This window comes from Melitaea cinxia, chromosome 18, assembly GCF_905220565.1.
Source record: "Melitaea cinxia chromosome 18, ilMelCinx1.1, whole genome shotgun sequence".
Classification (NCBI taxonomy): Eukaryota; Metazoa; Arthropoda; class Insecta; order Lepidoptera; family Nymphalidae; genus Melitaea; species Melitaea cinxia.
The window spans coordinates 8277466-8290585 of record NC_059411.1 but is presented as its reverse complement, the minus strand read 5'-3'; the positions used below and the strand labels follow the sequence as shown (position 1 = coordinate 8290585).

Sequence of the window (13120 nt, the reverse complement as noted above, 5' to 3'; positions counted from 1 at the left end):
ATGTGCGTCAGTATGGCATTTGGTTTCTTATCACTGGGAGTCTTGCAGCTTAGTCCCGGGTTTAGAGGAGAAATATGCACTATAACAGGTAAATTGCCAGCGTAACTTATAATTATTTAAAATTTAAGAAAAATATATCTAATAGGCATTCAAGGAATAATTTCTAGTATCAGTACTTTTGTATCATTTAACAAGTAACAATAAGAGTGGTCGCAATCAGTGTTTAGACACGTAGATTTAGAGATAGGATAGAGGTCAGGTCGATCAGCTAAAAAATAAACTTATTACCTACCTAAGTTTTTTCACAGTATTTTGGTATAATATGTATTATTTTTCTTAGGTTTTCTAGTTTACTTCTGGATGATGGCTACCTTCTTCTGGATGAACGTGATTAGCATTAATATGTATAGAACTGTTAAGTAAGTACAAAATAATTGTACGATATAATCATATAATAGCAATAGTATATTATACTAGTTCCTGTTTGTATTCACTTTCGTTTAAGCAGTTAGTGATGAATTGATATTTGTTGCTTTTTACGTAAACATATATATTAATATTAAACTCCTTTATATAAAACCTGGTATGAATTAAGCTGTAAATCTAGAATATTACTTTTTGAAGTCATGTACGTAAAACCGCAATACGCAAACAGCAATGTATACAACGTATATTCGGTTAATGTTCTTTTATCTATCTTATTTTGTTAAGATTGAGTTAAGATCGCTACTACTGCTTAATTGTTAAACTTGAAACTAAATATCTTATATCTTTTTGATTTTATCATTATTACAATCAAGTAAAAAAAAATCCTTAAAAAATCTTTTGTTTTTACGTAACCAACTAACAGTTTTTATATGTAGTTATATTATTACGTTTTCAGAGATGCGAGTTACCTAAAAAAGACTGAGAAGAAACAATACTTCATGTACAACTGCTACGGGTGGGGTTTCACAATATTCTTCCTGATCGTGGCTCTCATCACTAACTTCGCGGAGGGAAATCATTACAAGCCTGGCATCGGAGACAGCAGTTGCTGGTTCAATGGTAATTTAAATATTTATATACAAATAGTTACTTAGGACCAAATCTTTTAAAATTGGTATTTTTGTGTGATCGTTTGTGTTGACTTACTTTGTTTTGTAGTTTGATACTATTCCATTTTAATTGACTGCTATTCAAAGAAATCTTTACCCTTTATATATTACGACCCAGTTTTATATTAAAAACGGCACGTTTTGCTTACGAACCGTTCAATTTGGAACACAACATATTTGAAACTAGCTGTGCCCACGACTTCATCCGCGTGAAATAGTGACTTTGGACACCGTCGTTTAGATATTTACATATTCAACGTGATTATTTAAATAGGCATAAGTTGTTGATTGACATGAAACAAACACTAAAAGTTAAGTTAAGCTTACCACAATATAAAATTAGCGTGCACAACCGCACAGACAAACAGCAAAATTCCTAACAATCATTTTTTTGGAGCTATTTGCGTTGATAAAGGTGCAAAAATATTTTTTTCCTCTCATATTTCTTCGATGGACAGACAACGATCTGTTACATTTTTATTATATGTATTGATTTTACAGTTTGTAACCAAAACAAACAGCTTTTTTAATTGTATGCTGCCATGCTTATATCGTTTAATATTTTACGTAACGTCTTAAGTTTTGAGTTTTTTCCTTTTATTTTTATTAATTGATATTTTAAATTTGAAAACAATCTGAATAGTTCCGTCACCCACCTATTCTACAAACTCAATAACACTTAATTGAATGAATCATTTATTACAAAATATTATATATTATTAATAAAATATCACAAATACTACCTATTGACGTTTCGAGTTATTGTGCGATATCTATATCTATACATACAATAAAAATAAATAAAATTGGAGTGTCTGTTTGTAATATTAAAATAACCGCTTTTAACTAAATGCATATGGATGTATACACGGTACATATACCAAAATAGCATTTTTTTTACAATTTTTGTCTGTCTGTCTGCCTGTTTGTTTATTTCCAGCTAATCTCCAAAATGGCTTGACCGATTTTGACAGGACTTTCACTAGCAGATAGCTGATGTAATAAGGAGTACCTTAGGCTACTTTTATTTTACACTGAACAAAAAAAAATTAATTTCTTGCGGACGAAGTCGCGGGCACAGCTAGTCCTTTATATAAATACTAGCTGTGCCCGCGGCTTCGCCCGCGTTGAAATCAGTTTGTCACAAAGTTTTCCCGGCAAACTTCCAGTCAAACTCTCATCAAAATCGGCTTAGCCGTTCCGTAAACCTTCCTCTTGCCAATGGTGGAGCCCTCTGTCCAATGGTGAAACCGCATGAAAATCCGTTCAGTAGATTTTGAGCGAATCGATCACATACACTTTTGGGGACTTTGTTTTATAATACACTAACTATTGCCCGCGACTACGTCCGCGTGGTTATGAAGCTATGCATTACTATTAAGATGTTTAAAGCAATTTTTTTTTATTTCAGTCACTTTAAATGCTTATCAAACTGAGTAACTTTTTAAAAGGTACAATTTATTATAATTTAATAGTTATTTTTATAAAATCTCTCTATACACCACATTTTTAGTTTTATTTTCAGGCTGTATATGTTTCATACAAACTATCAACCCCAATTAAACCCCCTTAGCGGTGGAATATCGTAAAATCCGTTCTTAGCGGACGTCTGCTAACTATAATCTACCTCCCTACCAAATTTTGTCTTTGTCCAACCTGGACGGATAAACCATCCAGCGGTTTTTGAATTCTCGTGATGAGTCAGTTAGTGACCTTTCTCTTTTATTTATATAAATTACGATGCATTATTTGGACACCTCCTCACCATCTAAAGAGCATATATTTTAAATTTCAAGTCTCTTACTTCAAAAACATAAGACTTTCATACAAACTTCCGACCCCCGTTTTATCCGCTTAGGAAACGATTTTCGTAAAATCATCAAAATCAATTCAATCATCCTATAAGGAACCTACCTGCCAAATTTTAAGTTTGTAGCTGTTATAGTTCAGGAGATTTCGTGATGAGTGAGTCAATCTACCATCCCCCGTTTTAACCCCAAAAAAGAGTTGCTTTCTAAAGATACATTATTTGGACACCTTCTCACCATCTAAAGAGCGTACATTTTAAATTTCTAGTCTCTTACTTCAAAAACATAGGACTTTCATACAAACTTCCAACCCCCGTTTTACCCCCTTAGGGGTAGAATTTCGTAAAACCCGTTCTTAACAAATGTCTACGCCCTATAAGAAGCCTATCTGCCAAATTTCAAGTTTGTAGGTGTTATAGTTTCGGTGATTTCGTGATGAGTGAGTAAAACCTCCATCCCCCGTTTCAACCCCAAAAGGGAGTTGATTTTTAAAGACACATTATTTGGACACCTTCTCATCATCTATAAGGCATACATTTTAAATTTCAAGTCTCTTACTTCAAAAACATGGGACTTTCACACAAACTTCCAACCCCCATTTTACCCCCTTAGGGGTCGAATTTCGTAAAATCCGTTCTTAACGGATGTCTACGCTCTATAAGGAGCCTTCCTGTTAAATTTCAAGTTTGTAGGTGTTATAGTTTCGGAGATTTCGTGATGAGTGAGTCAACCTACCGTTCACCGTTTTAACCCCTAAAGGGAGTTGATTTCTAAAGATACATTATTTGGACACCTTCTCATCATCTATAGAGCATACGTCTTAAATTTCAAGTCTCTTACTTCAAAAACATGGGACTTTCACACAAACTTCCAACCCCCATTTTACCCCCTCAGGGGTCGAATTTCGTAAAATCCGTTCTTAGCGGATGTCTACGCCCTATAAGGAGCCTACCTGTCAAATTTCAAGTTTGTAGGTGTTATAGTTTCGGAGATTTCGTGATGAATGAGTGACCTTTCGCTTTTATATATATTATAGATAAATGAATGTTGCTAAGCGCATAACTCGAAAATGGCTCGACCAAATCGTCTAATTTATTTTTTGTATGTTCCATAAGGCACCTGGAAGGTTTTAATACAAAAAAAAATACTATTAACTTTTGAAAGAACGAAGTCTGTCCGGGCAAGCTAGTCTTCTATACAAATAAAAATGAATGTTGCTAAGCGCACTCGAGAACGGCTTGACCAATTCAGCTAATTTATTTATTTTTATGTTCCTTAAGGCCCACAGAAGTTTTTAATACAAAAAAAAAAAAAATACTTTTAACTTTTGACAGAACGAAGTCTGTCCGGGCTAGCTAGTGTAAAAAAAAATTAGCGACATCTAATAATCCTACACGTAATATATTTTGCACGCACTAAGTACTAATTTATTTATTAATTTATTTAATTAGTGTTTCTTTTATTCTTTTAATTTTAGGTCGTACAGAAACATGGATATTCTTCTACGGACCAATCGCTGTTTTAGTTGCTGCGAATGTGACTCTCTTCTTTTTATCATCGATTAATTTGTGGAGACATACTAGGAAGTACGAAGTCAACAAGTTAAATAACCTTAAGCATAAGTAAGTGATATCATAGATGTTATTTTACTACTAACATTTTAATAGGTAGGTACTACGAATATATGCTATGTCAAATTATAACAAAAATAAGAAAAAATATTTCATGGATTAGGCATTTGAGTTTGTAAAGTGTAACAAATTATTTTTTAAGAAAAAAAAACGAATGTCTTTATCCATATTCATGGATACAAAAAACAAAGCTATTCCACAAAAATTCAGTCTTCCTTAGAGAAAGAGATATCTAGCAAAAAAAAAAAAAACAACAAAATGTAAGAGACGGTCTTTTTGACCATGGAATATTTTTAATTTTTTTAAATCTTTTTTAACTGCACGGGAAACCGAACAAACAATAGACATACAACTGCCGGATACAAAAAAAGCAATGGGCAAAAAAACAACAAAAACCTTTTTCGTCGATTCTTTAGTCATGAATAATTTTGAATTTCTATTTAAGTCAGACAGTGACAAATAGTAGTGTCGTATCGTGTTATTATACAGCCTACATTATAGACTGATAATACACATGGTATTCAAATCTAAAATTATTGTTATTTGTTAGCAAAAAAAAATATTCCTTGGTTATTAAATATTGTGTACTTGGTTATTATAAAGATTTAAAACAACACGTACAAAAACTGAGAGCAAGCATTTACAAACTTCAGTTTTTTATACATTAAGGGCATCCAACAAATAGCGTTATCCCCAACTGGTGAAACAGGCCCTAATATTGATAGACCAGCTGTTTATTTAACGAAAACTAAGAATCGAGAATATCTATAGGTGTTATATATATGATAAGATTAAGATTAGTTATTAATAGAATAGACACTTGGACGCTTGTGCAAACGATCAGAAAATTATGAAATAATATTATTGTGATTGTCACTGAAGGATGTATTATCAACCGTGATAAGATTTATAATATAGATATCACATCGGATATCAAAGTATTAGAATAATAGAATAGAATAAACTTTATTGCACACCACTTGAAAAAAAAAAATTACACAAAACAGTTATTTACACATAGAGATAGTAATGTACGAAGGCGGTCTTATCGCTTAGTAGCGATCTCTTCCAGACAACCTTTAGACAAAAGACAAGTATTAGTAACTTTGTGAACTAAAAAAATTGTTAGCAAGTTATGACTAGCAAAAACTTCATGTCATTTTGTATATTTTTTGTCATGAATTCATATACTATGTATTTTTAGTGACAAATTTCAGTTCGTATTTTTTTACGTTAAAAATTCAAACAACATTCATAGGATTTAGCCTCTATTATTTTTTTTTTCCTTTATTATTTATTTCAATTTATTTTCATTTTTGTAATATCCTAGTCTAATCTATAATATTTTTACTTATTCACATTAAAACTTATACTGAATATTATTAAATAAATAAAAAAAAAACGGAATTATTTGCACTACAAGAGGCAAACGTATAAAAAAAATATATTAATTTTCAGGTTCCTAGTCTCCCTCAAGCTGTTTCTCGTAATGGGAATATCGTGGATATTTGAAATCGTCAGCTTCGCACATGGCGGTGAACACATTATTTGGTAATTTATAAAAATGCATTTATCTAATTTTAATTTCGTTCACAATAAATTATTTCACTTTCAGAGACGAAAGGGAATGTTTTAAAACACAAGACGTTATATACTTGCCAGATTGTTAACATTTTTTTAAACATCTATGACTCTTAGAGTAAAATATAAATCATAGTAAATTTTTTTTTAATTTTAGAGACTTCTGTCCTACATGGACACGCCAGTCCCATTGTAGCTTTTACAAAATAATCGCAACACGCACAAAAAACTTAAACAAAAATACCTCAATTACTAAAATCTAGTTACATTAATCAACAAGGGATAATTTATAAAGATCAAAAATCATTCTAGCAGATTCTGATAAGGGATCCGATAGAATACTTTGCACCGTCCCAACATCAAAAATAAATTTCTTAAAAATAATAAATTTGTTATTAAAAAAACGCTGTTGGTTTGTAAGTGTGACCGTGTTCTCAAGTTTTAGGGCTACAACTTTTTTTATTTGTTAATTTATATTTTTTTTATTTCAGGAAAATAATGGATACATTTAACTGTCTTCAAGGAGTGGTAATATTTTTGATATTAGTTGTGTTTAGAAGGCGCGCTATTAAAGGGCTGGCCCGTGAAGGTTGTTGTTTGCCAATAACGCGCCCGTGGGCCGAGAAACTAAGTCCTCACGACGACAGTGACGATCAGCAAATACTGGCCGATGACACGGTTGAGGTCAGGCTTAATTAAAAGAAAAAAATCTAAAAATTTTGTTAAAATTTTATTGTATTATTCTGGTATGAATTGGATCAGTGCAATACTCGGTATAGAATATTGTTAAATAATTCTTAAATAGTATAGTAGTAAATAACTGATGTTATAAAAACAAGTTAAGATGAGCTTTAAAAATATGATATTCCTATTGTAAGATCTACAAAATATCTGAATCTCACAAAAAAGTATCATGTTTAGTGTATTTAGCAAACACTAAGTAAAAACTCTTAAATGTAAAACAAAAAAGTTTTTAAGAATGACATAATTGTTGTATAAATTTGATTTGTTTAGATGCAAAATGTTTTAAACATTCGAAATTGCATTAATTACCAGAAGTCCTTTTTTTTGTTTAACATTTTTTTTTTGTATAATTATTTTGCTTTAAAAATAGAAATGTTTTTATGTGCCATGTAAAAAAAAATTACACACTGAATGTAATTGTATAGTAATTAATAACTTTTAAATAAAATATTATGGTTATCGGCATGGATATTGAGAGCTGAGCCTTAAACCTGCGCAAAAAAAAATATAGTTCTCTTTGGTGACAGAGGTGAGAAACAGTGGAGAGGTAATCATATTGTCGTACAGTTCATTCTTTTCCCGTTGCTTCAGAGATAGTAAGCCTTTGGTACTTATATAAAGTGACTAAAACTATTTTTATTTTCTTATTTTCATTTAAATATTTAACAAATTATTTTCATCTTACACATAAAATAAAGTAAAATCGTATTGGTGTGCATCGTACGAGAATCGCCAACTAAAATGTTTGTGCCCTCTGCACGATTCGCAAAGCGATCCTCAATCAGTCGCCGAGCGCTCAATATCGGCGTCGATACTTTTAATAAAATATGTATATCAGCATTTACATAAATGTAAATACTAAGATATTTCTTATCACGTAAATTAGTACTTAAGTTCGTATAAATATGTAATTGCATGTTATGAATATCAACTACGGTCTAGTTATTATAGAATATTCCATTTTTCTTTGTTTTATTTATTTTTATTCACAATAATTCTAGTTACGATATAAATCATTAAATTAAAAAAAGTGCACAAATTTAAATAAAAAAATATTTACGCTGTTTAAATTGCAGCCCTTGCCAAGTGAACAGCAACTTAAGACATTTGAAACTGTCAACCGCTAACTGTCATTTTACTGACATTTATCGAAACGAAATAATTGTGCCTTTAGAAAGCCTATAGCAGTATTTTATATTTTTACGAAGTTATAAACTTAAATGTATTAAAGAAGAAAAAAAAAAAACAAACAAGTAAATAAAAGACATATCATGGTAAACTTTAAACGTTATATCACGCTGTAATCGAGAATCATTGATAAGTGCTGCGAACGCAGTGCCTTGTAACAACTTTAACATTTATTTAAATGTGATGAAAGTAAAATCAATTAAAAATGAACATGCATCTTTTATTTAAAACATCGGTCGTGTTAGTGTATTTGTGTATAGTCAAAGCTGAAATAAGCGATGTTGATCTGAATGATTTATCGGAACAGCAGAATGCGGTGAAAATAAACAAATGTTGCGAACCTAACGAGCTCATGGTCGACTCGGTGTGTAGACTGGCCGAACAATACAATCAAAGTATGTATTTTACCAGTCACAAAACTACAAATATATGAAAGATAATTCTAATTTTCCCAAAAACAATTTTTTTCATAGGCGTATGGAAACCAGTTTTTAAAACGGAAGACGGTACAATAACTTCTGTTAAGTATTTTCGTTATGTGAATGGAGTGCCAAATTGTTCAACGACTCAACAAAGGCCTATTTTCGATTTAGGAAATTCCGAGGACGAGTAAGTATTCACAAACAATTAAAAGTATATATAATATATGTCAATAATATTTCATGCCATATTTTAAAACTATTCATTCATTTATTTTGAATTGAAGACTTTCAATAACTTTAAAAAGTACTGTCTTATGTTCTTATTTTGTAATTATCATTACAATAAATAGGTTATGTAGGTAATTGTAAACGTAACCTAACAAAAAAACTTTTAGACTGAATCTTTTATCCGACGGCCATCTTCAGCATTTGATTCACCACCAACACAGTTCCGATTACATCAAAGATGATCCTCAATTAAATAACATGTATAGCATTCATGACGTTATCACAATACCAGAGAGGGAGCCAACATCATACATACATAAACAAGATAAATATTGTTTGGACAAGGTTTGTCTAAATTTATTTTTATTTACAAGCGATGAGAAATTACTATTTATGTGTTAATTAATGGGTGGGATTCTAAAGGTACACTGATACTTTGTGTTTTTTTTCTCACAATGAAATCATAATTAAAATAGAACTAAATTGATCTTGATCTCCAATATATTTTTTTATAGATTTTTTAGATTGAATCTTTATTTATTCTTATAAAACTTAATCAAATACCTGTTTGTTAGCTTTACTTCTAATAGGAGGGTGGGTAAATATGTGAATATTTTATATTTTTTGGTTTATTGGTTATTAATAAATAGCATTGTCATAAACCTGTGTGGTTTTTTAATGTTATTTATAATAAATAAGTACAGTATTGTATTATTTGGTAATAAATTTTAAAAAAAGTTAAATAAAATTATATGTTATGAAATTATTAACTACAAGGACCCAAAAGATACATATACATATTTTAGTTAATTTTGACCATACTTTCAAATCAAAGGCTCTAAGATATAGCCTAAAATCCATATAAATAAATAGATTTGGAATTTACTATAGTACTAGACAATAAATTTAAAGAAATAATTACAAAAATTTAAACAAAATGTTGTATAAAATTCTTTGCCGATTTTCAGACCTTAATGACAAGTACAAACATGACTGGTCTATATGCTTTAGTATGTGTTCCGGAAGTTAAAAATTGGAAAGAGACAAGTTTTCTTATGAAGAAAGTAATAAATCCTCTATTCCATGCAATTGCAATGGTACTGTTTCTTATTGTTGCTATCATATACTTTGTGTTGCCGACGTTAAGAGATTTAGCGGGCAATATTATAACAAGCATTAACATCTGTTTGATAGTAAGTCAGGCGGCTGATTTAGTCAGAATATTTACTGAGTTCAGTAATCACATAAGTTTTATGGTAACAGGTAAGAATTTTTAACATACATTTGAAATATAGTTTTAAATTTAAGTTTGCAATTGATATTGAGTAATTTTTAATGGGAATTTGTTTTAAAATTAATTATAATTTTATTCCTAATATTTGTTTATTGAATACTATATTTTCCTAACTTTTATAAGCAAATTGATTAATTTCAGATGTAATATTGTACATGAGTCTACTGGGCGCATTTTTCTGGCTTAACAGTTTTGGTTTCTACATATGGAAGACATTTAAGTAAGTATATTACTAAAATATAACACATTTAAATGAGTTTTTAATGAATGGGTTACCGGAATTGCAGATTTTGACAACTATAGCAAACCATTTTTAAATGAAAGTTCTAATAAACTTATTTTATAAAATTTATCTAGGAATGACTGCTAAAATTGTATATAATTTTTTTTTTTTTCTATTTGTCTTTAGGTCCAGGAATGTTTTTCTGAGAGTGACGGATATTCGGAAATATTGCTATTATTCAAGTGTAGTTTGGTCAAGTGTTGTGTTAATGGCAGCTATGGCTATCTGTGCTCACTATCTACTCGATACTGGCATTGATCCATACAAGAAGATGCGGCTTTCTACTACTATTTATATTGAAGATGTTGAACAAGAAACAATAGGTATATTTATTTACATAATATATACTCATACAATACATACAATAAACCAAAATTAAGACATTTTATATATTTAGTTAGTAAGTCTTAATATTATATTAGTTGGTTATGCTTCTTATTGAAATAATCAAGATTAAGTTATTTAAGACATAAATCAATTATGATTAAAAATATCTTAAAATTTAAGTAATAATTTTAATACATTTTTCAGGATGGTTAGGAATAGCAGTATTTTTCACACCTATCGCTTTCACAATACTCTTTAACTTGTTTTTCTACATAACAACTTTAAAAGTCATTAAAAGGATAAACATATATGGGAGAATTCATTATAAGCTAAAAGGATGGTAAGTTTGTAACTTTATAACAGTAACTAAAATTGAAGTATGTTTACTATATTTCTAAGGTATCAATAATAGTTCCTTATTTGGCTGATCTGAAACATTTTATAACATCCTGCATTAATTTTTATGATTATTCATCTGCTTCTGTGACTCACGCATGGCATATTAAGTTTTTATAAATATAAAAATTGACAGAATAACCAAAATTTCCAATATAAAAGTAATATACAAAGACATACTGGTCTGAAAGTAATATTTTGAAATAAAAAACATGTTGTATCAATTATATTATCAATAAAAATTACATTCAATTTGATTACTTATCCAAAATATATTATTTCTTTACAGTTTCAACTTATTTGTGCAACTATTCCTAATAATGACAATGTCGTGGATATTCCTTCTGCTATCGTGGCTCAACTTTGATGGTTTGTTATATGCGTATATTGTAGTAAACTTACTACAAGCAATATTGATATTCTATGTGTGTGTGGTAAGACAATCTCATGTCATGTTTCTACTAAGAAAGAGCTGTTGCTACGCAGAGCCAATACCTACTGGTGAGTGGGGAGATGAGATGACACATATGAATGGCGGTAATTATTAATAAACATAATCCCAATGAAACATAAATCTATTAAAATAATATTAATCTTATATAGCACCGAAAGACTAATTTCTCAAAAGAGTCACAAGCATATTAAAATAACTCTACTTTGTAATCATTGATTTTCTATGACTCATGCATATTACAAATTCCTTTGGAAAACCTGTTTAAATGTAATTCTCAAGGTTCAAGTTTATATAAAATATCGGAATGTTTATTAAAAAAAATTACTTGACAAAAGTGATCTTAACCTAGCTATTGTGCCTTAGAATAAGACAAACAGTATTTTGGATAGCAATATTTAATAGTAGTTATTTCGGTGCTAGTGTTGCAATGAATATCAAATGCTTTTCTATATAGAATTTTTTATGGTCTGAAATGGTCTCATTTTAACACGAATTTTTATGAATTAGTTATTCGAATATTTTACTAAATTTATTTACAATATTCTAAGTGAAAATATGGAATAGAATAAGGAAAAATATATTATGTGTTATAAATGAATGTTTAGACTGGTTTTATACAGACATAAAAATAATTCGAGAATTAAAAAGTTTGTAAGAATACCTTCTTAGATATTTCGTTGTACAGCCTTTGCAGGAAATCGACTCTCCATTTGCTATATTAATTTTTTATATAATGTATATGAATCTGTATTTTGACATACCACATACGAAGATCCCATTTAAGGTATTATTTGATAGTGTGTAGCTTACGTGCGTTCAAGTTTATAAGTAATACCTATCAAAGCCATTTTGTGTACCAAATGTATTGCTACTATTAAGTTAATATTTTATAAGTCTATTTTATTCCAGGCAACTATTAATATGAACTAGAGTAGACCAAAATTGTGAGATTTTTAAATATTGGTGTCAATAACAATATTATATATTACACTATTTTAAGTGAAATAGCTATAGAAATCAACATCATATCTAAGTTTTATATAGCCTATAACTCATTCGTTAGTCAAAATATTTAGAAACTTTAAATTATAATGAGTCAAATTGTGGCTTCAAAATTTTCATGTTAAACTCTGAGTTGCACGAAAAGAAATTAAAATTTAAGTAGTGATTAAATTAATTTAATAGCAATAATTGTATGAAATTCTTGTGATTAAATTAAGTTTAATCTCTCCTTAAATTTTAATTTTATTTCGTGCAACTCAGCGTAAGACATATGATTTTTCATCGTCACAATTGTTAAAATGGTTGGTTTTGACGAAAGTATAACTTTTAGAAATCGATTTTCCAATTTTTTATTCATTCATCAGTTAAACAAGATTTGTGAATTTAATCTTGAAATTATTTCAAGTGCTCATTTAAGATACTTAATTAGTTTTTAATTGGATCAAAAATTTTTTAATTCACAATTGTGAATTGTGTTTTATTTTAACTATATATACACACAATATACATATACATTTTTATGATATCAATGAATATTGTTTATATTAAGTAGCATATAATTTACCTTTTATAGTTTTTTGTAATAACGTATTTATTCGATGTATCAATTTATCAAATGACACAAAAACGTTAAGGCTGTATTTAATTATAAATAATTTCATCCG

At 29.3% G+C, this 13120-nt stretch overlaps 2 protein-coding genes across 2 annotated transcripts in view; one reads left to right on the top strand and one right to left on the bottom strand.

Annotated features, from left to right (window-relative positions):
• The window catches only part of LOC123662244 (RNA helicase aquarius), a 110169-nt gene that overhangs the window by 90861 nt on the left and 6188 nt on the right, over window positions 1-13120 (bottom strand). The window lies entirely within an intron of this gene.
• Window positions 6841-12113, top strand: LOC123662246 (probable G-protein coupled receptor Mth-like 5). The gene is made up of 8 exons (XM_045597117.1): window positions 6841-8444; window positions 8523-8658; window positions 8867-9044; window positions 9668-9962; window positions 10135-10213; window positions 10403-10599; window positions 10808-10943; window positions 11289-12113. The coding sequence occupies exons 1-8, from the start codon at window positions 8255-8257 to the stop codon at window positions 11545-11547; spliced, it is 1470 nt and encodes a 489-aa protein (XP_045453073.1). The 5' UTR covers window positions 6841-8254; the 3' UTR covers window positions 11548-12113.

Bases quoted from the DNA above. Each gene is read 5' to 3' on its own strand.
- LOC123662246 (XM_045597117.1), top strand. From the start codon at position 8,255: ATGAACATGCATCTTTTATTTAAAACATCGGTCGTGTTAGTGTATTTG. The intron at 8,659-8,866 runs GTAAGTATTCAC...AAAAACTTTTAG, and splicing joins TTAGGAAATTCCGAGGACGA to ACTGAATCTTTTATCCGACG. The intron at 10,214-10,402 runs GTAAGTATATTA...ATTTGTCTTTAG, and splicing joins TACATATGGAAGACATTTAA to GTCCAGGAATGTTTTTCTGA.